Raw genomic sequence first — 27,075 nt, 5'->3', positions numbered from 1 at the left:
TTTTTTTTTTTCTTCCTTTCTTTAAGTTTATTTATTTTGAGAGAGAGTGAGAGAGAGTATGAGCAGGGGAGTGAGGGGCAGAGAGAGAGAGAGGGAGGGAGGGAGGGAGAGAGAATCCCAAGAAGGTTCCACACTGCCAGCATGAAGCCCCATGTGGGGCTTGAACTCACAAATCATGAGATCGAGACCTGAGCCGAAATCAAGAGGTGGATGCTTAACTGACTGAGCCACCCAGGTGCCCCTGAGGAGCTGGGAGGTTTCTAAAGCAGGGCAGTGCCATGTTTTAGAAACATCTTTCCACAGATGGGTCCAGGGGAGGTGTGGCTGGCAACCATAGAGCTGTTGTAGTAACTGGAGAGTGGAGAGATACGAAGGGCTCAGTCCACCCTGACAGCCGGGGTGAGCCTGGCCTTTCGAAGGTTTTACATGCTGGGGCTCGGTGGGTTCTGGGCTGTGGTTGCTGCACACTTGCCAGAAGCCAGGGACCTGTTGGGGTCTGAGTTTAATCAGTAGGCTGATACCTTATCCGAGAACACGTTTTAATGTTAATGATGTGGCTTGGAGCTTTGGAGAAATGATGACCGTTAGGAGCATAAAGGGGTCCTTTCCTCTAGGTTTGGCCAACAGTGTTCTTTTACACCTTGAGCTTGAGTCAGTAAGCCCCAAGAGAGGGGGCAGGGCCATCCTTCCCAGGCCCCTGATCCTTTGTGGTCCTGCAGACAAGTTACTTTACTTCTCCGTTCTGCTTCCCGTGCTCTGGAAGGAACATTCTGACATCTCCCTAATTTGTCAGTGTGTTTAATTGAACATCCCGACCATACTTACGAAGTTGTCTCCCTGTTTAGAACAACAACTTCCCGATCAGAATATGCTGGGAAATCGTCAGCGTTTCTCATGTGCCTGCCTGGGAGATGGGCTGCAGAGGGCAGAGGGAGGGGCACGGCTTTCAGTCGGACAGCTGAGGCTTCTCGAATGGGATCTGCCACTTACCTGCGTGGCCTTGACCAACAAGATATTCCATAGCCCCTGTGAATCTCAGCTTCTGCATCTATAAACCAGAGCCAATATTGTGTGTGTCCCAGATTTCTTGGAGGGTCAGGGAGTGCCCTGAAGGCAGCTGGCTTGGGCCTGCCACAGTGCAGAATTCCTGGGGAATTCTCGGAGGCTCTCTTACTATGGTTACTCAACCTCAGGCCTTGGTACGTCTTCTCCATGCGGCAAATGTGACGTCCCCTCCACTGGAGGTCCCCAGGGCTTATGGTCTCTATAATCCTTCCCTATGCTCTGATTCTCTGGGCTGTCCAGGCAGCTGAAAACTTGCCGTGTTTATATGACTGGTCACATTATGGCAAAATCAAATACACAGAGTTTTTTAAAAAGACATTTTTGCACACTCTCGCTTTTTGATACTTTATCTCGCCGGCCATCATGTGCTTCTAGGAAAATGATGTCTCTTGGGCATAAGGACCCACATTGTAAATAGGTTGACCTTCAGCCCTGGAAATGTGGAAGGACAGGTCAGGGCTCAGAGTCTGAGCAGCTGCCAACATGCTCAGAAGTGACACGTTATTCTTAGAAGGGATTTTTTTGTTTAAGATTGTTGCCTTCCCCACCACCCAAAGCAGTGACGCTGGAAGATTCTAGCCTGTTGTGAGGGTGAGTCACTCAGGAATGTGTTGGTCTCCTGCCTCTCTCCCTAGGCATAGGCTGGCACGGTCCTTTGTGGAGCCAATCCACGTTCAGTTGAGAGATGCCACCAGCTGGGCGTCAGCCCTCCTTGACCCCACGTCCCCTTTTCACAAGGCTGCCATTTTGTAGTCATGAGGCCTGTCCTCAAGACGAGCATTGTGGGAACTTACTCTTCACCTGATGGTGAGAGAAGGAAATATTCACTTAATTATGGGCCCATCTTGAGCCTCTTGGTGGCGTTTTGTTCTTGGCGGGAGGTGGGAAGAAATAGGACATGTCTGTCTTGAGGTTGGGCTGTGGGCTCTGTCCTCGGGGAGGAGGTAACTTCTGTTCGCGGCAGAGCGGCTCCGGTCTGGTTTTCACTGGCTGCAATGCCAAGAGCACTTGCAGTGGCATTTCCCACGTTAGGCAGAGAAATCAAATGTTCAGATGCTGTCCCCACCCCCACCTGCCAGTCCCAGAAGCTCCAAGTAAAATTCTAAATGTCTTCACTTTGTATTTATTTTCTTCTCTTTCGTCAGTGCTCGAGAAACCACACTGACTTCCTGAATCGAGATGCTCTGCAAAGAAGCTTTGCAAATTAAATTGAGCAAGAAGAGGGTGTGTGGGGGTGGTAGGAGGTAGAGGGAGTCTGACAGGTCTCAGTGGGCTCCTGCCCAAAGGGAAACACTGGGTCACTGAACGCTCTCTTTACCTGTGCTTCTTTGTTTTTTTTCCCCCCTGCTGTGTGGCCTTAGACCTGAAGGACACAGGAATGTAGGTAAGTCTCTGGCATAGCTATTCTTCTGGGCACAGGTGTCACACTGTTGGAGTGTGAGCGGCCACATGGCCACTGCCCCGCCGCTGCCTTTGCCTTGGTTCAGCCCGGAGAGGAGCAAAGGGACCGGTCTTCCCTGCTGTGCCGGCTTTGGTCTCTAGCAAACCCCTGCCCCGGGCCCTTCCTGCTCCCTCCTCCCCCCCGCCCCCAAACTTGCCGCACCCCGGGACCAGCACCCCGGGACCCACACTGTTTGCTCCACTCATTTCCTCTGTGTGTATTCAGGCAGGACCTTCCTCCTTTCCTTCGATGCCTCCTTCCACGTCCTCGGGCATGACTCATAACTGTGATCTCTTGTCAGCACCTCTTCCTTATTTCCCCTTGCTGTCGTGTGGTTTCGTTGATCTCCAGAGGGTTTTCTTCTCCTCCCTGCACTTCGGAGAGGGACAGGGGATGGGAGATTGAATCCTCTGCTCTGCCCTCCACCTTGACCCAGTCCCCCACCTGTGTTTACTACTGCAAGGCAAGACCATTGTGCAATAACCTTCTGGAGAATTGCTCTTATTCTATTCTTATCTTTTGAGTGGTTTTTCTCTTGGAAGGCTCATTCCTAGAACACGAGACCAAGTTAACTCTCTTCTTTTGTCCAGCCATGAGCACCGTAGGTGCTTCGGTTTATTTATGGGTTGATGTCAGAATCAGCTGAGAGATAATCAGCACTCACCCATTAGCATTTATTTTTTAAAGTTATTTGTTTATTTTGAGAGAGAGAGAGAGAGTGTGTGTGCTTGTGGGAGGGGCAGAGAGAGAGAGAGAGAGAGAGAGAGAGAATCCCAAGCAGGCTCTACACTGTCAGCACAGAGCCTGAAGCAGGGCTCGAACTCATGAACCATGAGCTCATGACCTGAGCCGTAACCAAGAGTCAATGCTTAACTGACTGAGCCACCCTGGTGTCCCCCCATTAACAATTATTTAATTCATTCTTCCTAGGGGTAGAGAAATTGCCTAAGATTGGGCTTATCCTGGGTACTTTGATTTTTTTTTTTTATAACAGTTTAATTAAAGGGTCTCTTTATTTAAAAAAAATTTTTTTTTTTTTTAACGTTTATTTATTTTTGAGACAGAGAGAGACAGAGCATGAACGGGGGAGGGTCAGAGAGAGGGAGACACAGAATCTGAAACAGGCTCCAGGCTCTGAGCTGTCAGCACAGAGCCCGACGCGGGGCTCAAACTCAAGGACCGCAAGATCATGACCCGAGCCGAAGTTGGCCGCCCAACCGACTGAGCCACCCAGGCGCCCCTAAAGGGTCTCTTTAATGTGCTTTATATCGATTGATTCACCTTCACAGGCCTTATGGTGCACCCCCTGAGCGCAGTCTGGGCCAGGACCTATGAGGGGTGAGGGAGTACGGGTGGTGGATTGAGGACAACTAACTGTTGATGGAAATTTGCCATCTCGCAGGGAGATGGGTCGAATACTAAACTACCCAGAGGACCGAGCTTAATAAGGGCAGCAATTGAAGAGCTGACAAAATGCTGTGTGAATATAGAAGGGAGGAGAGAGGTTAGCTCTGCTTGAGGTGTCCAGAACACCGGCATATCTGGGAAGAGGTGGTATCCCAGCTCTGCCTTGACGGAGGGACACCGGTTACCTTGGTTGGAAGCCCCACAAGAGTACAAGCGTCGCGAGCACAGGACCATAACTGTGGTGTTTACTGTTGCATTTCCTAGGTCTCTGGGACGCAGAGTGTATTTGGATGGATGAATGGAAAGAAATATGGGTGGATAAACAGTTGAGTGAATGAATTAAATGGAGGCAGAATCCTACGTGCGGGGGGTGGGGGGTGGCTTGAATGGTAAGAGTGGCAGGAAGAAGTTGGGCATATTGGTGAAATTCTAACTGGTTTGGCTTATACGTAGAATGATTGAAAGAGAATGGTCGGAGGAAGGGTCGGGAAGGATGACTGAGCCCAGAAAGCATGGGAGTTGTGGCTTTACTTCGAAGAAAGTGGGTGGCTTTGAAGAAAGTGACTATTTCAGGTGGGTGTTAAAAATTTTGAGAATGGAATTTAAGTAGGAAAAAGACGCCCGACGTGGCCTCGCCTGGCCTCTCCATGCTGTGGGTAAGTAGCCGAAGACACCTGCCTCGGCCACAAGGTCATTCAGTTCAGCAGCGAGGCCGAAACCAGTCTGGGCTCTCACTTTGCCATCTTCTTGCCTCCAGACGTGTGCAACAGCACCGATCTTCCGGAAGTCGAGATCATCAGCCTGCTGGAGGAGCAGCTGCCCCATTATAAGTTAAGAGCCGACACCATCTACGGTTATGACCACGACGACTGGCTCCATACGCCCCTCATTTCTCCAGATGCCAACATTGACCTCACGACCGAGCAAATTGAAGAGACGCTGAAGTACTTCCGTGAGTAGCTCCCTTTGGTCTGGTCCGTGACGGGCTGTGCTGGTTAGCCGTGGCGCCACGTGGGACCTTGTACTGCTTAGCAGGTCTTACGGCCTACCATTCGTGGATGAGTGTGCCAAGAAATGTGGCAATAGGATTTAGCTACATGCAAGGCCTTGACTTCGAGTGTTCCGAATAGACGTCTTAGAGTGGTGGGGACTAAGTATGAATTTTCACGTGAGCTCGTTTTCTCCTAACTGTACAGGAGAATTTGAAAAGGCTCCCATTTCCCCCCCTTATCAACATACCATGTGAGAACCTAGAAACCCTCACCGGGAAGGAGTTTGCATTTAAACCAAAGGTACCGGGAACATCTTGGCTGCTTAGTATTATTTGTATGACACAGCAAGACACATTTACCAAGGCTGATAGTTTATTTTGCATTTTTTAATTGAGGTGTAATTGACATATAACATGATATTAATTTCAGGTGTACAACATGATTCAATATTTGTATCCACTGCAAAACGATCCCCACAGTAGGTCTTGTTGACATCTCTCCCTACACATAGTTACAAAAAAAGTGTTTTTTTTTCTCATGGGGCGCCTGGGTGGCTCAGTAGGTTGAGCGTCTGACTTCAGCTCAGGTCATGATTGCTGCTATCAGCATGGAGCCCACTTCAGATCCTCTATCCCCCTCTTTCTGTCCTTCCCCTACTTGTGTTCTTCCTCTCAAAAATAAATAAGAAACATTAAAAATTAAAAAAAAATTGAAATAAAATATTAAAAAAAATTTTTCTCATGAAAACTTTTAAGATCTATCAGGAATTGTAAATACGCAGTATAGTGTCATTCACTGTAGTCACCATGCTGTATATTATATCCCCATGACCTATTTATTGTATAACGGGAAGTATGTGCCTTTTGACTCCCTTCACCTATTTCTCCTACCCCTTCACCCCAACGCCCCCCAACTCCCTGCCCCTGGCAACACCAGTCTGTTCTCCATATCTGCGAGCTTGGTTTTCCAAGGCTGATGGTTTCTGTGTGAGAGCCCACTAGGCTGGTTATTCAGGAAAGTCACAATGCTGCTCCCACAGCAAAACAGTCATGCCTTGGGCTGCAGAAGCTGACACCTGGTAGGGTGAGGAGCGTACTAGGGTTTGTTTGTTTGTTTTTTCTCCCAGTGTGTGATGCCAAGGGTGTGAAACCTGATTTTGCAGATTTGGGAAAACATGTGATAATTTAAAAAACTCATGCTCATGATGTTTCCAGTGTTCGTTCCAGAGGTGCCTTTGTAGAAATAACTGTACCCTTTAGAAATTCAGTGTAGCCCTATCAAGTCGGTGGGACAGACCAGCCCTCCTTGGTCATGATACCTCAGACTTTGGAAAATTCAGGTTAACTTTAGCCTAGTCTAATTGGTGACGTCACTTTCAAGGTGACATCTTTACATAACTGCGTGTCATTGTGCCACCTTTGAAATAAAAAGTACAGCAGTTCTGCTGCTGCTTGGTGGTAACTTGGTTCAAAACCAGCTCGTGATCCAGCTGTAAGTTTCTGTCACTATTTTTTCAATAGAGAGTGATCTCCAGCGTTCTTGAATTTGTGAAATCGTTTATAATAAACAAGTTGGAACTTCAAGTTTCTCTCTTAGCATGTATCTGGGGCTGTTTTCACATTTTCTCTGTTGGATGTTAATGAGAAAGGAATTTTGTTTAAACTGACCTGTGCTTTTATACTTAGGGCAAATCCTACAAGTCTCTGTGAACACTGTAGATATCAGTTGCGATAGGAATAAAAATGGAATTATCCACACCAGGGCAGATAGTTAGCATGTAAGACTTGTACCAGTGTTCACATCAGAGCTTTAGAATTTCCAGCATGTCTGGTTGGTACAGGAAGCTCTTTGCCAGTCACTTTTGTTGACTCACGGTATCTGTAACAACAAGAGACGTGGGGTTGGGTGGAAAACTGTGTCCGGAGTAACCTCCTTGGCAGGTTCTCTATTTGGTTCCTTCAGACTTCTCTGCGGTAGGATTCGCCACAGAACCACTTTTTCAAAAATCCCCGTGTGTTCCTTACTTTTCTTTACAAGACCCTCCTGTGATTCTACAGGACCCCGCGTGGCCACTTCTGGCTCGGGAGGCTCCTGGGTCCCTTCCCCTGCACAGATTAAGCACGTACATTCGCAGCATCACGGGAACCATCCATGGGCGGTACTTAACTGTCTGCGGAGAACTTCGTTCGAATTGCCTCCTTCATCCCTGTGAAATGCCTGCAGTTTGGGCAAAGCTGATCTGATTATCGAGGAAGAGGAAGCATGGAGGGCTCCTAGTGTTTGTTCCATAGCACCGACCTCCAGCTCCTAAAATCCTTGCAACAGTATGCTGGAACAGGAACCATGGCCCGTTTCCACATGTTCATTCTGCTTTTAGTTATATATGTGAGAGAGGGAGAAAAAAGAAATCCTGGTGGATTTGGTAGTGGGTAACACAAATTATACTAAAATTGGAAGAAGCGAAATAAACACTGAGCAGAGATTCTGAAAATTCTTAAGAGGGTGGTTGCATCCCAGTCTTGCTTTGTATTTTCTTCTGTGGTACTTGCACTTAGAGCCAAGTAGGTATTGCTAACTGTTGGTTCAATGAATGATCAGAGGTTAACTCTTGTTTTTTGTTTTTAATTTTTTTTCATGTTTATTTGTTTCTGAGACAGAGAGAGACAGAGCATGAGTGGGGGAGGGGCAGAGAAAGAGGGGGACACAGAATCCGAAGCAGGTTTCAGGCTCCGAGCCGTCAGCACAGAGCCCGACGCGGGGCTCAAACTTGTGGACTGCGAGATCATGACCTGAGCCGAAATGAAGAGTCAAGACACTTAACCGCTGAGCCATTCAGGCTCCCCCGCAGGTTAACTCTTAAATACAGCGTGCTCTTGAGCAGGACTTTCAGACTGAGGTCTTGGGACCTCAGGTCTGTAGAGGGAAATTGGGGATTGTGTGGACTTGTAAAGAAATGAAGTTACATCTTTCTTTTCATTAACTTCTGACTGAAATGCAGCATTTCCTTACACTATGAACATAGAAAAGAAAGCACAGTGGTATTAGCAGGACCTGTGACTTGGTCACCGATAGAAATCAAGATTTTCATGTCACGCTGCAGTGGAAACAGATACTTTGAAATACTGCTTTTACTCATCACTGCTTTGAAATTGCGTTCATTAGGTGTGCTGATAGATCTTGTTCTTTTATTTGTTTGCTTGTTTATTTATTTATATTTGAGAGAGAGAGACAGACAGAGTGTGAGTGGGAGAGGGGCAGAGGGAAATGCAGTCAGAATCCAAAGCAGGCTCTAGGCTCTGAGCTGTCAGCACAGAGCCCGACATGGGGCTCAAACTTGTGAACTCGTGAACCGCGAGATCATGACCTGAACCCAAGTCCAGAGGCTTAACCAGCTAAGCCACCCAGGTGCCCCTCGATCTTATTACTTAATACATTGATAAAGAAGCTCTTGTATCACAGACTTTTTTCAAGTTTTAGAAACTGCATTATAATACAGCTGGTTTCCTTTGTAGTCCTTTGTACTTAATATCTTCTGTTTTCAGATCTTTCTTCTGAGGTGTCTGTGAGCCTTGCCGAGCTGGCTGAGAGGTCGGTAGAAGGCACAGATCAGGAGCCCTGCTGGGTGCGTGGTGTCCATTTTGGGTTTCATTGTCTGTTTACACACGTGTAACCCAGGAGATACGGTGGCCACAGTACTGTGACTCACCAGTGTGTTAAATCAGTGGTGAGGTGTGTTAAGAAGATAACAACTGTTTCCTTTTAGATTTACTTTCTCATCAGTTAGGGCAGTGGTTCTCTGTTGTGGGTGGGAGTGGGGATAAGGGGTTACCCTAGGGGTTCTGATAATAGGGGATGAGGTAAAACTAAGCTCCCTTTCTTACATGCCGTCCCCCAGACTAGAGACAGTGCTTTGCCTTTTGAATCTGGTGTTCACCTGGTTTGTTTCTTTGTTTTTATTTTATTTTATTTTATTTTATTTTATTTTATTTTATTTTTTATTTTATTTTATTTTATTTTACTTTTATTTTCCTTTATTTTATTTTTTCATTTTTTATTATTTTATTTTATTTTATTTTATTTTTTATTTTACTTTATTTTATTTTACTTTTATTTTACTTTATTTTATTTTTTTATTTATTTTTTCATTTTTTTATTATTTTATTTTATTTATTTTATTATTTTATTTTGTTTATTTTTTGTTTTATTTTATATTTTTTTATTTTAGTGGGCTCCATGCCAAATGTGGGGCTTGAACTCACGACCCAGAGGTTGTGAGCCACATGCTCTACCAACTGACTCAACCAGGCACCCTTCACCTGGTCTGTTAAGAAGAAGTGTCCACATCTTTGAGTGTCTACCTTTACCAGGTGGTAGAATGACCTTTTCAGACAGATTTTAACAGGCAGGTTGATTTTTTGACTCCTGATGAGTCTGCAGACATGCCCATAAATATGGGATGTTTAGGCTTAGACGGTCTAAGAGGAAGAATGAAGAGTCAACTTTGCCCTTAGTGTGTATGAGGCACTGTTTCTAATTCTTTACATGTATCTCATTTAATTCTCACACTGACCTCTGAGTGAAAGAGTTTTGCTGCCCCTGTTCTACAGATGAGGACACTGAGGCACAGGGAAGTTAAGAAACTCGCCCAGAGTCACACAGCTACCAAGGTGGGGTGCTGAGTTTCATACCTAGGTTGTCTGGTTTGGACTTCATATCTTAACTACTCTCTCAGCTAAACGAGAAAACAGTTGTAGTTTAAGAATAAAGTCCATTTGATACTCCTGAAATCATTGTTGCAACATGTGCTAATTAACTTGGATGTAAGTGATCAACAATAAATAAATTATAGGAAGTAAAAAAAGAAAAAAGAATAAAGTCCATTTGGTAATCGTGATACAAAGAGCAAACCCTCAGTTTGAGAATATCAGTAGCTATTTGTTTACAAAATGTGTGTCCCACAGATTCAAAATTGAACTTTTTTTAACGAAGGTCACTGTCCTAAGTGAAACTCAGCTGCATGTAACTGAATTTCAGGGGGAGGTTTCCTCCCTCCTTCCTGTGGTTTTGCCTCTGTCCTGTGGTCTACAGGTCACACTTCCCCATCTCCAGTGGAAATGACTTGTGCATGTGGCTGTCGACCTTTCTTGTCACGTAACATACTGCAGAGATCAGACAGGAAGGTGTCTGTCTTGGTAGGTAGCGATGGTTCCTTCTGGTTCTTCATTTCCAGGGGCTGCTCTGTATGACTTTCTGATTAAGAAGCATTGGGTCGGGGTGCCTGGGTGGCTCAGTCGGTTGAGCGTCTGACTTCAGCTCAGGTCATGGTCTCACGGTCCATGAGTTCGAGCCCCGCATCAGGCTCTGTGCTGACAGCTCGGAGCCTGGAGCCTGCTTCGGATTCTGTGTCTCCCTCTCTCTCTGCCCCTCCCCTGCTCATGCTCTGTCTCTCTCTGTCTCAAAAATAAATAAAAACATTAAAAAAAAAAAAAAAAAGCATTGGGTCAAGAAATCCCTCTCTGTCTCAAGTGTAGAGGATTCTCTGACCACTTCACCTCTGAGTTTCCCTGGAATAATCTTTTCCCTAAGAAGAGAAGGTTATAAAGCAAATAAGGGTTTCAAGACACTGTTCCATTGTTTACTTTCACCGTAAGGTAATGCTGATGAATCAGCCCACAAGTATTTATTGAGTCCCTGGTATGCTCCTGTGATCCTTTGTGAACTTGACTTGTTTGAGTTCTGGATGAGGTTTTCTGGCTAAGGAAGTAGAAACATCTCCTGGATTATTGATTTTCTTCCGTTACCTAAGCAGGGACTTTGCACCGGGTTGGGCCAATGCAGGAAGTCCTCGAGGCCTCTGCTGGCATCCTGCACGGAGCTGCTCGCCCTGCTTGTGTGTGAGAAGTAGAGTGGGCTCTGGGAACCTGCGTATTCAACTAGGTCCCTGTGCCATTTTAATTTTTTTAAGTTTAATTTAAAAATAAAGATCATTGCTGGAGAACCTAAGGCCTGTGGCGAAGTGCCTCACGAGGCTCGTGCGCGGTGCCTGCCCTGCATGGGCCAGGGGTCACCTATGGATCCTCCTGCCCTTCACGCTGGCACCTGGGGTTGGGCCCACGGAACGCACGGTCGATACCGTGCCCCCATGTCCACTGTGTTCGTTCGCTTGTGTCCGCGCAGCCCCAGTCATAACGAGCACGTGTATGAGCCTGTGTGTTATGCTTTACCTGCCGATCAGAACTTACTGTGGGCCAGTGGGAGTCTGCAGGGGCCGGGCGTGAGGAGGACACAGGGCATCTGTGGGGGCTCGCTGGCCAAAGCGTCGGCTGGACCTCAGTGTCTGCCCCGGGCCACAGCTGGAGGTCCTGGTGCCTGGAGCAGGGCTGACCACTCTCTCTGGCCGGTCCCTGCAACCTCTTTTACCAGGTTGCCCTCTTCTTCAGAGCTTCTACATCAGTGACTGTGAACCCTGATGGACTGACAGAACTTTTACAAATAAGCCCACACGGGGGGTGCGTGGGTGGCTCAGTCAGGTAAGCGTCTGACTTCGGCTCGGGTCATGATCTCGTGGTCCGTGAGTTCGAGCCCCACGTCGGGCTCTGTGCTGTCAGGGCAGAGCCCACTTTGGATCCTCTGTCACCCCTCTCTCTCCCTCTGCCCCTCCCCTGCTCACGCTCACATGCTCTATCTCAAAAATAAACATTAAATAAATAAAAATACAAATAAGCCCTCATTGCAATCTCCAGTAGGGGTGCTCTGCTTCTGGAAGTGTTGGTGTGCCCGGCCCGCATCTCTCCGTATACTCTCCTCCCAAGGCTTTAACTACCAGCTACGTGCTGGCGACTCCCAAATTTCTGCCCACCTCTGACACCCCTTCCTCCTCCCTCCCTCCCCTGCCCCAGGCTCCCGTTCCCAGTCATGGCTCAGCATGTCTTCTGCCAACACTATCCCCACCCCCATCCTTACACACGTTTGTCTTGATAGATGCCACACGGTTCAAGATGCCCCTTTCTGTGTCCTGCTGGCCGTCAGCCGGCTCTGTTAACCCTTCGTGCACGTGCATCTCTGACCACCCCTCCGACCCGGCTGCCACCATCCTGGAGGAAGCCACCGCCGTCCTGTCCCCGGGCTGCTGTAACCCTCTCCTGCTTCCACTTGGCTTCTCTGCTCTTCTCTTCTAATTCAGCAGCCCGGCTGGTCTGTTCTCGAGACCCCATTGGGCCATGCTGCTCCTTTGCCTCTCACTGCTCTTTGGATCAAATGCGGGGTCTTCTAGGACCCCGTGACCTGGCTCTTGGCCCTCTGCGCCGCCGGCCTCATTGTGGCCTTCCCCTGCACCCTGGCCCCGCTGTGGACATTCCATGCTTGTCCTTCCCTGTTCTCTGATTCTTGACACAGTGTGCCCTCCTCAGAGAAGCCTTCCCAGAGCACCCACTTGTAGGGTCCCCCCCTTTCCTTTTTTGCTGCCTTCATCTCTCTTCTCTCCTCTCTCTCTCTCTCTCTCTCCTCCCTCTCTCTCTCTCCTCTCTCTCTCTCTCTCTCTCTCTCTCTCTCTCTCTCTCTCTCTCTGCTTAGATCGTGATAACGTAAGCGTTAATAATAAAGAGTCTCCTCTGTGGGGTGCTTCCTGTTAGGCAGGCTGGCACTAAAGTGCTTTGCCTTCGTGAGCCTACAGGACACGTACGCTGGATTTGAAGTATGTGATCCTCTCCTCGTTACGCGACTTTTTCCGATACAGTGCAGTTGTGTATCCACGTTGAATTGGCCGTTTAATCCTTAAGTTGGTTTTTCAAGGTATTAAGCTCAGCTTTCATAGAAACAGCTCTGTTTTGTGCTATGGGTGAAATGAACATAATTATATAATAATATTAGTAGGCAAAAGGGACATGAACGGGCTTGGGAACAAACCCAAATGACCATTGGCAGGAAGGAGGTATATTCCTAAGCGCCCAAATGCCCAGCCTCGAGAAGCCGTGGTCTGCTGGCGAGTGGCGGCAGTGGGCTCTCCAGGGCCGTGGCTCCTTGTTGTGGCTGCGGGTCAACCAGGAGTGCCTGGAAATACAGACGGCTGTAGGGCATTCCTTCTTTCTAACCAAAGCGAGGTGCCTCCTTATCGTGAGATGTGGTCTCCTAAGTGCTCTTGTTGGGGGGTGGGTACCAGGGTGATGATTAAAGATGAAAAGTCCTTATTTCCCACTGGAACTTTTTTTTTTTTTTTTTTTGAGGGGGGGGGGGGGGGAAGGACAGGGAGAGAGAGAGAGAGAGAGAGAGAGAGAGAGAGAGAGAGAGAGAATGAATATTGTAAGCAGGCTCTGTGCTCAGGACAGAGCCTGAGGTGGGGCTCGATCTCATGACTCTGGGATCATGACCTGAGCCGAAATCAAAAGTCAGATAGATGCTCAGCTGACGGAGCCACCCAGGCGCTCCCCAAACTTCTATTTGCAGCATGTATCTGTGTGTCCTTGAATTGTCCCTGGCAGAATTTTAGCTCTGCCTCTCCTCTGACCAGTCATCTCTGGTTTTGTTACTTTTCATTTTTGGTAAATCTCTTTTCCCCTTCCTCTGCTTAACTGTGGACCTTTGTCAGTCTTCTGTCTTGGGGTCTCCTGTCTCCCCCACCTCCTGTGATTTAGCTGTTGCCTCTCTGTAGGCGACTTCTGCATTTCTCTCTCCGCCCACGGGAAGTGTCACGTAAACCAAACACCGAACACCGGCGTGTCATCTTTATGTCGGCTTTTGTTCCCAGCTGCCTGACATGCACGGAGGCCTCAGGACCCAGCAGCAGCCCAGGGCACGTGCCATGCTTTCCGACCTCAGAGGCACCTTCTCCCCTGTCCTATATCTGCAGATACTCAGTACACATTTCAGCCCTCGTCCTGGAGCCTGTGAATGTTGACACCATGAGCAAATCATGGAACCTGTTTGTTCCTTGGTTTTCTTTTCTTTTCTCCTTTTCTTTTCTTTTCTTTTCTTTTCTTTTCTTTTCTTTTCTTTTCTTTCCTTCTTTCCTTCTTTCCTTCTTTCCTTCCTTCTTTCCTTCCCCTCCCTCCCTCCCTTTCTTTTTCTTTCTTTTGTTAAAAGAAAAGTTGTGTGGGGCGCCTGGGTGGCTCAGTTGGTTGAGCGTCCACCTCGTGATTTCGGCTCAGGTCATGATCGCAGGGTTGTGGGATCGAGCCCCACATCGGCCTCTGTGCTGATTCTCTGTCTCCCTTTCTCTTTGTCCCTCTCCGGCTTGAGTACTCAAGTGTGTGCTCTCTTTGTCTCAAAATAAGTAAACTTAAGTTTTTTGACTCTGTTGGTGACATGGCATTGGGAGGTAGTGTCCATTTCTGATCAGGGTGAGAAAGCAGGGTTGCCTGTCAGTGTTTGACAGAATCCATGACAGAATCATGGAACCTACTCCATTTCTCAGCTCTTAGTGCCTGGCCTTTCAGTGAACATAGATGGTCTTTAAACGGAGTCAGGTTCTAAAAATAATCTATCCTTTGGTCAAAAAGTAGGCTGATTGTAGATAATTGAACAAAAGTTAGGACAAAAAGAGGACTAACTTAGCAACCACTTATCATTTTATTTTATTTTTTTTTGGTGAGATGTTTCAAGTGGTTTTTTCCTCCACAAATATATTACATATTTGGGAGTATAATGCTCTTTTACTTAATTATATATGTTGGCCATTTCCCCATGGCATTAAAATTCTTGAAAACTGCAATTTTTTCATTGTTGCTTAATATAATAGACTTAATCATTAGTCTATTATTAGAATCTGGACTGTTTCTAATTTTTGCTCAGATAACACACCAGTTACATACATAAGTGTGTGTCCACCAACTCGTGATTTTCTTAAGGTATATTTCTAGAAATTGATTTACTTGGCTTGAAAATGTGATGATTTTTAAGTTTCCTTGAACTGCATTATTACTCATTCTTAGAGTAAATATTCACTTCATGCAATAAAACCAGCCTATTCTTTTGAGTCATCAGATTATTAGGAAACCTGATGTATACATGTTGAGTGAGTGGATGAGTAGGGCATCTTTCTGTGGGGTGGTAAGACTTCATAATCTTCCTGACTTTTTCCTCACCTGAGAAAGGTCTGTGGAGATTTGGAAATTGGTGGATGCCTCATTCTTTGGATTCAGAATTCTTTCCGGGTTACGTCTCTGATTTCTGCTGGATGGTTTGCAGGGGATGGTGGTTCAAGATGAATGAAAAGCACGGCCACTGAGCGTTTATTACATTCTGGGCACTTTGAGTCACCCTGCACTGCTTGGAGGTGGAGACTGTTTTTATCCCCATTAAAAAAAAAAATTTTTTTTTTAATGTTTATTTATTTTTGAGAGAGAGAGAGAGACAGACAGACAGACAGGGTATGAGTGGGGGAGGGGCAGAGAGAGAGGGAGACCCAGAATCCGAAGCAGGCTCCAGGCTCTGAGCTGTCAGCACAGAGCCCACTGTGGGGGTTGAACTCACCAATCGTGAGATCATGACCTGAGCCGAAGTCAGATGCTTAACTGACTGAGCCACCCAGGTGCCTCTTTTATCCCCATTTTTAAAATGAGACCGAGGTTCAGAGAGTCCCGTATTGCTGGCCCAGAGTCACACAGGAAGGGTCTGAGCCCAGCAGGACTAAGCCCATTCTCTTCCACAGTGATATCTTCAGTGCAGTCCAGGCTTTATTTTCTATGGTTTAAAAAGGTCTTATGTGCTTTTGATGTACTTAAAATGGACAGAATTTCACCTCTCCCCAGCTCTGAATTGTGATCTTCTCATCTTTTTTTTTTTTTTTATTATTTTTTAACATTTATTTATTGTTGAGAGATAGAGACACAGCGTGAGCAGGGGAGGGGCAGAGAGAGAGGGAGACACAGAATCTGAAGCAGTCTCCAAGCTCTGAGCCGTCAGCATAGAACCCAATGCGGGGCTCAAACCCACGAACTGCGAGATCATGACCTGAGCTGAAGTTGGATGCTTGACTGATTGAGCCACCCAGGCGCCCTGTGTGATCTTCTCATCTGTAAACAAATCTTTTTATTTTCAAGACATCAGGCCGTGCAGTACTTAGAAACACTTTACCTGAAAACACTGTATTTGGTCTTTAAGAAGTCTGAACACGTCCTATGTGTTTTCTTATAAGACACCTGAGGAAGACCTTTTTTTTTTTTGCCTTGTACAGGTCATTATCCATTAATGAAGGTTTGGAAAATGATAATAATTGGGTAACGGCCTCAGGCGCTTGAGCGTCTGACTCTTGGTTTCAGCTCAGGTCATGATCTCATGGTTTGTGAGTTCGAGCCCCACATCCCCACTTGGGATTCTCTCCCTCCCTCCCCCTCTCTCTGCCCCTTCCCTACTCTCTCTCTCTGCCCCTTCCCTGCTCTCTCTCTCTTTCTCTGTGTCTCTCTCTCTCCTTTCTCTCTCACAATATAAACAAAACAAAACAAAAAATATAATGGCCTGAATAAGATGACTGAAGTTTATGTGAGTATGGCAACTCATTTCAGTGTGTGTGTGTGTGTGTGTGTGTGTGTGTGTGTGTGTGTAATTCAAAGTGTTATCAAGGGATAGCCTTAAACTTTTTACCAAGGACAGTTTCATGCATGGTACCTGTAGAAGTTTAGCTGAAATTGAGAGATGCCGCTAATCTGTGCAGGAGAAGGTGAGGTCTGTTTGAGGTTTAGGTAGCTTCCTTATATGATGAAGCTTTTCTTCTTCTGAGTGGTTCTTAGAGAAGAAAAGTCATCAGAGACCCAGCAGTCAGCCCTAGGTTAGAGGGCCACGCCCCCCTCATTTGCCAACTCCGTGTGACCTTGAGCAAATCACATAGCCTCTTTGGAACTCAGATTTACTATCTGAAAATTAGTCAGGTTCTGTGAATCTCTGAAATTCATCAAGAGCTTTTTTACTCTTCTGTCAAAGGTATCTATCCCATGACAAAGTTCTTTTATTGTTACTTTTTTGGTTTATTGCCATTTCTTTTTTAATGTATTTTTCTGTATTGTATAATAGGAATTAAGGGACTTAGGACTTTAATTTTCAGTTTTAAGAAATTGTTACAAAGTAAAACCAGCTTCATAAATTAAAAAAAAAATGGTAGTGTTTGCTTTTTTTATATAAAAGTGCTTTTGTTCTCAGGTGGTATAGGGAAAATTTTAAAGAATTCTCAGAATACTATAGAAATATTGGCCTAATTCTCTAAGCACGTTTTAAATTGCCTAGAACTTTTCACATTAAGATTTAGATCAGTGGTGGCTTGTCAGTTAAGCGTCCGACTTCAGCTCAGGTCATGATCTCACGGTTTGTGAGTTCGAGCCCTGTGTTGGGCTCTGTGCTGACCGCTTGGAACCTGGAGCCTGCTTCAGATTCTATGTCTCCCTCTCTCTCTGCCCCTCCCCTACTCACGCTCTGTCTCTCAAGAATAAATATTAAAAAAAATTTTAAAAAAAGATGTAGATCTGTGCAAGGCTTATGCTCTAAAAGAGTACAAGTTGTTGAAAATAATTTCCATAGTCACTGAGTAAATCCCAGGGGTGCAGAACTCATGTCTGCTTCATGTTTGAATGGGCCAAAGACCCAGCCCAGTGCCTTATGTCAAACAAGTATTTTATAAATGCTTTTCAAATAAGAGAAAATGCAAAGATACATGTTTAAAAAAATTTTTTTTTAATATTTATTTTTGAGATAGGGGGCAGAGAGAGAGAGGGAGAGAAAAGAATACACAGAATCGGAAGCAGGATCCAGGCTCTGAACTGTCAGCACAGAGCCCAATGCGGGGCTTGAACTCACAAACCCATGAGATTATGACCTGAGCCTAAGTCAGACACTAGCCACCCAGGGACCCCAAGATACATGTTTTTAAATTAAAGTTTTTCTCCTTTCTGGGGTGTCTGGGTGGCTCAGTCGGTAAAGTGTCTGACTTTGGCTCAGGTCATGATCTCACAACTTGTGGGTTCAAGCCCCGCGTCGGCTCTGTGCTGACAGCTCAGAGCCTGGAGCCTGCTTTGGATTCTGTGTCTCCCTCTCTCTCTGCCCCTCCCCTGCTCACACTTTGTCTCTCTGTCTCTCAAAAATAAACATTAAGAAAGAAAAGTTTTTCTCCTTTCTTATTTTTTTTTTTTTGGTAAAAACAAGCAAAATAAAAAACCTGCATAGAGAATACAGAGATTGTTTGGGTTTTTGCTACCTTCCAGAGATTGGCTTCATGTGATTAAAGTTCTAAGTGAAACAAAAATAGAACTAAGCCTACACAGATCAGATAGATAAATAACACCCAGTGCTGACTTTCTATAGGGGGGTGGTTAATAATTCTATGAGGAGTGGCATAAGAGAAAACATTCGGGGGGGCAGTGTGCACATGCACGAGGGTGCATGTGTGCAGGAGGGGCACCCTGTGGAACACTGGGGGTCTGTTCTCACCCAGGCGCTGTGTGTGGTGGGAGGGGTTGAGTGAGGGGAGGGAAGATAAATTAATTACACGGATGGAGCATGTGTTGGGATGGAAAAGGGATCTTATGGCAGGGAAAAACTTGTCATTTTCATTTGCTAACAAAAATAATACCAAAATGCATACATTATAATATATTTATAAGTAGATGCCATGAGTTTCTCTCCTATAAATGCCCATGTTTTGGCCGTGTCCTTCTGCCATGCCTGAGACCTGGGGCCACGTGGTTTTCAGGCAAGCCCCCAAATGAGCCCTGGATTGTGCCTTCTCCCCATTTCGCTTACCCGTCACACAAGTGGACTCGTCTTTGGCCTTGTTTGCACTGCCTTTAGCTACACAGGTGTCTGCGGGGTCAGCGGTGGCTCTGGCTGCCCGGATGCACCCCACACGTGAGCTGCACCGGCTCATGGTGTCCCCACCCAGGTGTGGGCCCAGGCACCGGGCACTGGGGGACTGGACGTCCTGTCTCCAGGAGGGGGTCCAGGGTAGCCATGTGCCGGCCTGCCTGGTGGCAGCTGTGGCCCTGGGCACAGTGTCTGGTCACCAGGACAGCCGGGTACTCATCCCGGGGGCAACCTACTCCTGTGGCCCCTCTAAACTTACCTCGCCGTCTGCCGCCTGCCAGCTTTTTCTTCCTCATCAAACCAGATTCCAATGTTGAGTATCCTTTCTTTTAAGAACAGAAATGCTTGGCAAGCAGTTCTGTACAGATTGACTGTTTCCCTTTTCATGTCAATCCTGTGCGTCTGAGACAAAGTTGGAACTGTCTCAGGTGGGAAATTGACATGACAGTTCAGCCCGCACCCCATCGGCGCCTCCTGGGAGAATGTGCTCCATCCGGAGAGGCTCAGAGTTACAGCAGGAACAGAATTGGGGATCGTTGGAGCTTCTGGTTTGCGTTTGCAGCCCGTGCCATCTGCCGTGTGACCTTCGGGTCCCAGGAGTGGAATAACCCTGGCAGCCCCCGAGGCTGCAGGAAGCAGCCTGGAAGTGTGGGGCACGTCAGAGCTCTGTGTTCTCTGTGTGCTTCTGGGATGCGTGGGTGATTTTAATAACCGCATCAAGGCCGAGGTGCATGTCGGCTCTGCAGTGCTCTGTTGAATGCTGTCTCCCTGCCATTGGATGTCTCTCTAGAAGCCAGGCATTGTTCTGCCCCGGAGAACCCTAGAGGTAGCATGGCGCACGGGTGCCTACTTTTCCTGCGTCTGAAATGAGGTGGAGATGGTTTGGGAGGGGGTAGCTGACAGCAAGCTGTTTGTTAACAGCCTGCCTTCTGCCACGGGAGCTCAGTGACTGGCAGTGGCAGTGTTTTAAAAAATAAACATCGGAAAGAGAGCCCTGCAGAAGCATCCTGTTTGTCAGTTTTCTGTAGCAGGTGCAGGGAAGGTCCGCTTGCAAGGCTGTGTGTCATGTGAGCTCCGCCAGCCCTGTCTGGCATGGAAGGTGAGGAAGCTCATTTTGGGCCTTCCCCTCTTCTGTCTTTAGGCTCCTGGCCACTGTTGGGTGCAGGTAGAAGGCCAGACGCGCTATTTGCTGAAGGGAGGAAAGCTCTAGAGACGGGAGCATGCTCCAGAGGGGATTGGGGCTGTCGAGTGGTCCTGCTTCCAAGCAGGAGGGGAGCACACAGGGAGCTGTCCTTCTCCCCACCTGTTTGATCGGCGGCACATGGCCTACACCCATCACCGCAGGGCACAGAGGAAGGTGACATGTGGCGAGTTCTGTAACGTCACATACTTTGGAGCACGTTCATGACTGTGTTATTTGTACTTTAATCGTTGTTAGTGTTGACTCATCTTTTAAACGTATTGAACAACTATTCAAAATTATATATACGTATGTGTATGCATTCAATTATATATATATATATATAAAATCACTTGTATATGGATATTTAATTCATATGCTCACACAACTAATAATTAGAGACTTAGAAATTAAATTCGTTTTTAATTTTTTAATTTTAGAGCACATGAGCAGGAGAGGGGCAGAGTCTGGAGAGGGCAGAGAAAGAGAGAGAATATCCTAAGCAGGCTCCACACTCAGCACGGAGCCCGACATGGGGCTTGATCCCACGACCCTGGGATCATGACATGAGCTGAAATCAAGAGTTGGACACTCAACCAGCTGAGCCACCCAGGCGCTTCAGAAATTAAGTTCTTTTAAAAATTTAAATTTGATTACAAATGGATATAATTCGATTCCCCTTAACACTGCAGACCAAATCTATTAGAGTCTCATAAGTGCGTATAAACGGGAACATACAGCTCTCCTTGCGGCCCAGGACCCGAGCCTCCTCCCTACCCCGGGTGTAGTTTGTGACCGAAGCATCAGGCCTTTCTGTTATTTGACCTGCCTCCTCATTTCATTTCTGGGTGGCTTATTCATAGCCACCCTACTTAGAGAAATGTTCGTGTAATGCTTTGTAAAAGGCATTAATGGCAGAGACAGAACAGTCCTAAACACCCACCTTCCCCTACTTCTTAAGATGGATTAAAAATATCTTCCTATCATCTTCTCCTTCCCTTTATGTATCTGTAGCCTTGTTCAATTGGTTGCCCTTTTAGTCTTGTTATTCCCTGACATTCCTGGCCTTTACAGACTCAACCTGTTGGCTTTAAATGTTATTAACCCTATTCTGTTTTTGATGTGCAAATTTCACAACCTGGCCCGTGATCATCCTTTTAAGCCTTGTCACCTCTACCCAAGACCTCATGGGACCATCTTTGCTTTCTGGCAAGCTGGCATTGTAGGCGGATCCTGATTTTTCCTACCCCAAGACATGAAATTAGCAGCTCTCCAAGGAGGCATGTTGAGGTTTAACCCAAATCTGGACACCAGACGGTTGACGTGCTGGTTGTGGGTGGAGTGGTATCCTTACCAGGCCCCTTTCTTGACAGAGCTGGAAATAGTATTTCTTTTTAATATCACAAAGTCCCATTGATAGTTTCAATTTAATTCCTGATCATTTTTTATTTCGTTCTGGAAAAAAAAGGCTTCACAATTTGTTTTTCCTGTGAGATGCCAACTTGAGTTTTTATCTCCTTTCATTGTGTCCTCCCCCCTTTTTTTTCTCCCACATTTCACTTGTAAATAATCCTTAGATGCTTTCTTAATTATTAATGGAAAGACTTTAGGGGTGGACCATGCCCAGTTTATATCCAGATGTTCTTATTGCTGAGTGATCCTGCGTGAGCTGTTTAATCTGTCTCTGGGCCCCCTTTCCTTGTCTACACAGCTGGGGGGCTGGTGATTAGGTAGCAGGGTCTGAGGAATGAGTGAGACAGGAAGTGCTGACTTCCTGGTGAGCAGCCTGCATTTCCTAAATGGTATTGGTGATGAGGGTGAGTGAGAGGTGACTTCTCTGAGGCTGCTCCTGGACCCTGTCCCTGATCGCGATTCTCCCAGGGTGTGGCAGTGATGGGGGCAGCCTCCGCCCGGCCCACCGGAAGAGGACCTTGCTTCTTCAGCTGTTGGAAGCCTGGGAGAGGGAGGGCTGGAACCCTTGTGGAGGGGGGTGGGGGGGCATGTGGGACTTTTGGATGAAAGTGTGGATTTGAAGGCAGATACTCCTGGATCTTAACCTCAGCACCAGCTCTGCAGAGCTGTGGATGGATGGCTTTCCCCTTCGGAGCCTGTAAAATGGGAGTTTGGGTGTAGATGTTCACTTTGATTCCTGCTCGGAGCTCCTGGAAGTCACCCATGAGTGATGCTCTTTCCTTTGTACTTGATACGCTCTGTTTTCTTTCTTTCCCATTTTCTTCAGATGTACATTGGATATATACAATATTTGCACTTGATAGAGGTTGTGTTCAGTAATAGGTTACTGTTTAGAAATACGCTCCCTGCCCTTCCCCCTACCCAACCGTCACTCTGGCGTATTACTGTGAACTCAGTCCCTTTTCGTTAATTATGCTGGGACAAGCCAAGAAGTGCCGTTTCTACCTCATTTCCCTAATTATAGCTTACAAAATTGTGCTGTCTTTTTAACTGCCCATACTGGCCTACAGAATTTGAGTGGTGAGGATGATCCCAAACTGATATTTTTTTGCAAACTCACTTTGTCCCAGGCACTGTGCTGAGTGCTCTCCCTTCCATTAATTAAAGGCTCGCCTCATCCCTGGGGCGGGTATTATAATCACCCCATTTAGCACATAGGACTCGGTCTAAGAAGGTCATAGAGATGGCGAACGAGGAGCCCAGATCAAACATCACGCCATCGTACTGCTAAAGCCCATGCTTTTAAACTATGAAATTAAACTGCCTGCCATTAGTCTGTCGTCCATCTGTACATCCCTATATCCCTCTATCCATCCACCTGTTACTTTTTGCTTTTATGGTGATGTGTTATGAGTAAAGTATTTTTTAAAATTCATAACACTGGAAGGTACATGTGCCAAGCCTTTGTTTAAGGGGTCTTTACGCTCATCTGACTTTCTGTGATGCTTTACAGAGTTTGCATTTCCTGTTCCTTTATTACATCTTCCTTTTGCAAACTCATACGGGACCCTTTTCCCCAGACGTAGTGGATTGAACCTGTTGAATGTGCTGGTATTTGAGGCATCTGTTAATTGCTGACTCGTTTATCTCTGAGGCCTATAATCTTCTTTAGAAACGCCGTAAGGAGCTTGAAACAAACAAAACCTCAGAAAACCTTGGGGCACCAGCCTCTGCTCCCTTAAGGTGAGGAATGACACGTGGGAGGGCCACTTGGGGGTCTGCTGTGGGGCTGATGGGAGGTGCTGTCCTCACCAGAGAGAGACCTGATAAAGGGCCAAAGGGAGGGAGAGGTTCAGATAATGGGGGCAGGTATAGCCGGAATTAAAATCATTGGCTGCTGACTTTAAATAGGCAGATGTCCTAGAAAATCTTAAATGTGTATCCAAGTTGGGGTCAGGGAGAGGGAAGGGCAGGGATTAAAGTAAGTGAGGGAGGCGATGGAGTCTGCTCTCCACTTTGCCCAGCAAGAATTTGGGATTGGGTGGGGAGGGGTACAGGTCCTCCAGGGTGTAGGTGACCGCTGGGGACAGCATGGCCAGAGACAGTACCATTCCTTGGCACTCGACATTTTCCAGACTTTCCCAAAAGCCTGTTTACAACTTGAGCCAAGATTCATCACCAGCTGCCTTTAACTTTCCTTTCCCCTTCTGAGACTTGAGGGGGTTCTGCTATTGGGTGGTGCTAAAGAGGCAGGAACCCCACTTTCCACACAGGACAGGGCGTGCTCTCCCACCTGGGCTCAGTCGGCCGCCTGGCAAGTGGGAAGCTCTCCCTGTAGCATCCTGTGCTGGTATGCAAGCATGGCCTGGTAAAGCGACACAGGGCCCTGAAGTAAGGAGAGGGTACCTGGAGCTGGGAGAAACTTCGGGAGCCTGCACAGGTGCAGGAAGCCAGCTCTGGGGAACCTCACAACACAGCATTAAAGGCTCCTCTGCTTCTCATGATTTAGGAAGGTTGAGATTGATTTATATATAGTACAGATTCTGCCCAAGAGTCTATATATAGGGTTTGTCATTGTGTGTGTATGTATGTACGTGCATGAATGTGTGTGTGTGTATATATACATATACATATATATATACATATATATATATACATATATATACATATATATATATGTGTATATATATATATATACACACACACACACACACACACATACATAGTTTTCTTCTTGAAACTGTTTTATTCAAATGCACATACTGTGTCTATTACCCTCCCTATCTATTCATCCTGTTGAAGTACCTCACATTCAAAGTGTGGTCTGGGGACCAGCAGCATTGCCTTACGTTGGAAACTTGTTAGAAATTCAGAATCTTGGCCCTTCCATAGACCTGCTGCATCAGAATCTGCATTTTAGCAAGAGCTCTGGGTGATTTACATGCACATTAAATCCTGGGAAGCCCTGCCCTAGAGGGATGTCTTTTCCTCCACATTTGTTAGCTGAGGCACCATATGCCACGGGTGGAATAAAGAGAAATCACCCTGTGGGGTCACTGTAGAAGGAAAGAAGCATGCCCTCTCAGTAGTGGTAAAGAGACCTTTTACTCTTACTCATTCACAGATGACACAGTCTTGAGTAGAACACGAAGAGGAAAACTTAACCAAGCCCATGCTGCTGCTGGGACACCAACAGATAGTTACAGTACTCGGCCAGCAGGCTGGTGAGGTTCTGTAGGTAGTTTGGTTTTAGGGCAGCAGGGTTTTGAGGGAGATTTTGGCCCCCAGAGGACGTTTGGCAGTGCCTGGTCCTTACATCTACAAGGAGAGAAGGTAGTGCTTCTGGCGAGTAAGAGGGCAGAGGCCAGGGATGCTGCTTAACAGCCTGCGGGTGCCCGGCAAAGGATGATCTGGCTTTAAATGTCACTGGCGCTAGGACTGAGAAACCTTTCTGTTTTAGAGGAGGGAGTTACCTATAAGAAGTCCAAAATCTGTCTCATTATCCATGACTCATTTTAAAGAAGTATTTAAAACATGCCAAACACTCGGAATAAATGTTAACTCCTTTTTTTTTTTTTTTCTTCAGGAGATAAAACATTACAGATGCATTTACAAGGACAGTTTCAAAGCCCCATTCCCTGCTTCCACTTCCACTATCTTGAAAGTGGGTTGTTTCATTCTGCTGTGTGTGTTTATACTTTGATTACACACACGAGTGTCCATGAAACAGTATATCAAATTGCACGGGCCCCTCTGTAATGGCGTGCTTCTCTATTTGTAGGTCGAAGGCTGTTTTTCCAGAAGTTTGAGCAAAGGCGTGAGCAGAACTGCCTCTCAGTGAACACGTTTCCATTTTTTAAAGTAATTTACATTTTCCTTAGGTGGCGGTCAACGATTTTAAGAAAAGATGTTCGGTGTTTTAAATCAGGCTGGGGAAAGAAAACCAGAAGTAATGGTGGCATTTCTCCGATGCAGACTCTGTGGTGGCCCAGGGTCTCTTACATTCTTTGGGAGTGATGATGGGGGCACAGTCCCCGGCCCCACCTGCCCGCACCCTCCCTTCTCCCTGGGTGGCACCTCGCAGCCTCTGCTCCCAGCTTCCCAGGAAGACATTTCCTCCATCTCTGCATCATTTTTCAGCGCTGGCCAGTTTCTATGGCAACGGTGAGATTGAAAGATGAGCAGGGAGCGGGAGGCGAGGCTCGAGTGAGACCTCGGGGTGGTTGTGTGTGTCCGTGACGTCACCGTCCTCTCGTCTGGATAGGACGATTCCGGATACTCCCATTCAGGGCTGCTGGCTGCCGCTGCTTTATTAGCAGACCTGCCCCGGGGGCCCCAGGAGCTCTGCAAATCGCCTCCCTTCCCTCCTGTCCTCATCCCACCAGAATTTTTCTCCTGGCTGCCCCTTCTCTGTGTTGGCTTTGGACTGTCATTAAGAATGCACAGCTTCATTCTGCTGTGTTTCAGGATGCTCTTCTGCCCGGTGTTCTGGAAGGGCAGGGAGGCATGGCAGCGTTTTACTTGATGTTGATGGCGCTGTGAAGTCTGTTCTCTCCTCTGCAAGAATACTGACTATGCAGAAATTTATTGAAGCGGATTATTATGAACTAGACTGGTATTATGAAGAATGCTCGGACGGTAATTACGGCCCCCGCAAAACAGAGCAGGGATGTGTAGGGGTGTTGTTTCCCTCTGGGGTGGGGTGTTGGTCCTGAAACCTTTCCCAGGGAGAGAGGCGGGAGGGGGGCAATGGAACCAGCACCACTGCAGGCGTGCATGGCCCTGACAGTTTTCAAAGCTTGATGAGGAGATGGCAGGTGGGCAGGGCTCACTGAGATCCCTCTGTGGTCAGTCGGTCTTTGCTCAGGAGGGCAGATGGTGTTGGTGTGCAGGGCTTGTGAGCATTATACTTCTCTTGGATTGAATTCTCTCGGGGGTGAGGCGCGAGTGTGGTGGTGGTGCACGCACGCGTGTGTGTGCAAGGGGAGATGTGTTCTGACCTCTGTGCTGTTGGCGGGGCTGGGGAATGGTGTATTCAGGAGGTGGCTGTCTGGACTGTCGGTGGCAGGCCTAGAAGAATCCTCCCTTTCCTGAGCCCAGACCTGGGGGCTGTGGGGAGGCCAGAGAAAAGGCAGAAGCAGCTGCCCACCCAGCAGGCAATTCCAATGAATTTTGCTTGTAGGATCCCACGGAGATGGGGGTGGGGAGACTTTGGGAGGGGCAGGGAAAGACTGTCTCCTTCTGTCACTGGGCTCAGTTTGTGCAGGGAGGGTGTGGCACATTCCAGAGGAGACTGGGTGGAGTTTGTGTGGCTGGACAGGCCTCAGGAGGTTCCGGATATACATGGAAAATAGCACTGAGCTGCATTCTCAGAGAGGCCACAGGAGAGGCACCTTAGGCTCCTGTGGTGTTGGGCCCCAGAATTGGGTATGGGCACAGTTGATCTGTCTTACTTAATTTCTTCTTCAAAATGACCCTCAAATCACATGTCTTCTACACACACACACACACACACAGGACACAATATATACAGTTTGAGGGTCTGTTCCCTAGTGTTCCCAGCCCCACACGAACCATTAATAGGTAAGGTAACCGTTTTTTAATTGATTCGGGAGTTTCAGACTGCTCTAAGACCATGACCACATTTGATTAACCTGAATGATGTGGCAGGCTGGGAGCTGGCCTCATTAGTAAGCAGAAGAACTACGTAATTGTCTCTTATCTGCTAATTTCTGCCTTGGCAAGGGCTATGGGAGAGGGACCTAGAGGCTTTCTTGGAGAGGGCGGGTGGGTAG

At 46.9% G+C, this 27,075-nt stretch overlaps 1 protein-coding gene across 8 annotated transcripts in view; it reads left to right on the top strand.

Moving 5' to 3' along the window:
• Positions 1 to 27,075, top strand: part of TRAK1 (trafficking kinesin protein 1) — a 158,550-nt gene that overhangs the window by 30,872 nt on the left and 100,603 nt on the right. For 5 of the 8 annotated variants that reach the window (XM_049629937.1, XM_049629936.1, XM_049629941.1 and 2 more), the window contains exon 2: positions 4,671 to 4,865. Coding sequence is in view for 5 of the 8 variants with exons in the window: in XM_049629941.1 (XP_049485898.1) it covers positions 4,671 to 4,865 (195 nt within the window). In the remaining 3 variants the exon portion in view is untranslated. Of the gene's footprint in view, positions 1 to 4,670; positions 4,866 to 9,081; positions 10,098 to 23,974; positions 25,919 to 27,075 lie in introns of those variants that run through there. The other 3 variants (XM_049629933.1, XM_049629931.1, XM_049629934.1) reach the window with 2 other exon arrangements.

This window comes from Panthera uncia, chromosome C2 (genome assembly GCF_023721935.1).
Source record: "Panthera uncia isolate 11264 chromosome C2, Puncia_PCG_1.0, whole genome shotgun sequence".
In the NCBI taxonomy this organism is placed as follows: Eukaryota; Metazoa; Chordata; class Mammalia; order Carnivora; family Felidae; genus Panthera; species Panthera uncia.
This window is presented reverse-complemented; position numbering and strand designations above follow the sequence as displayed.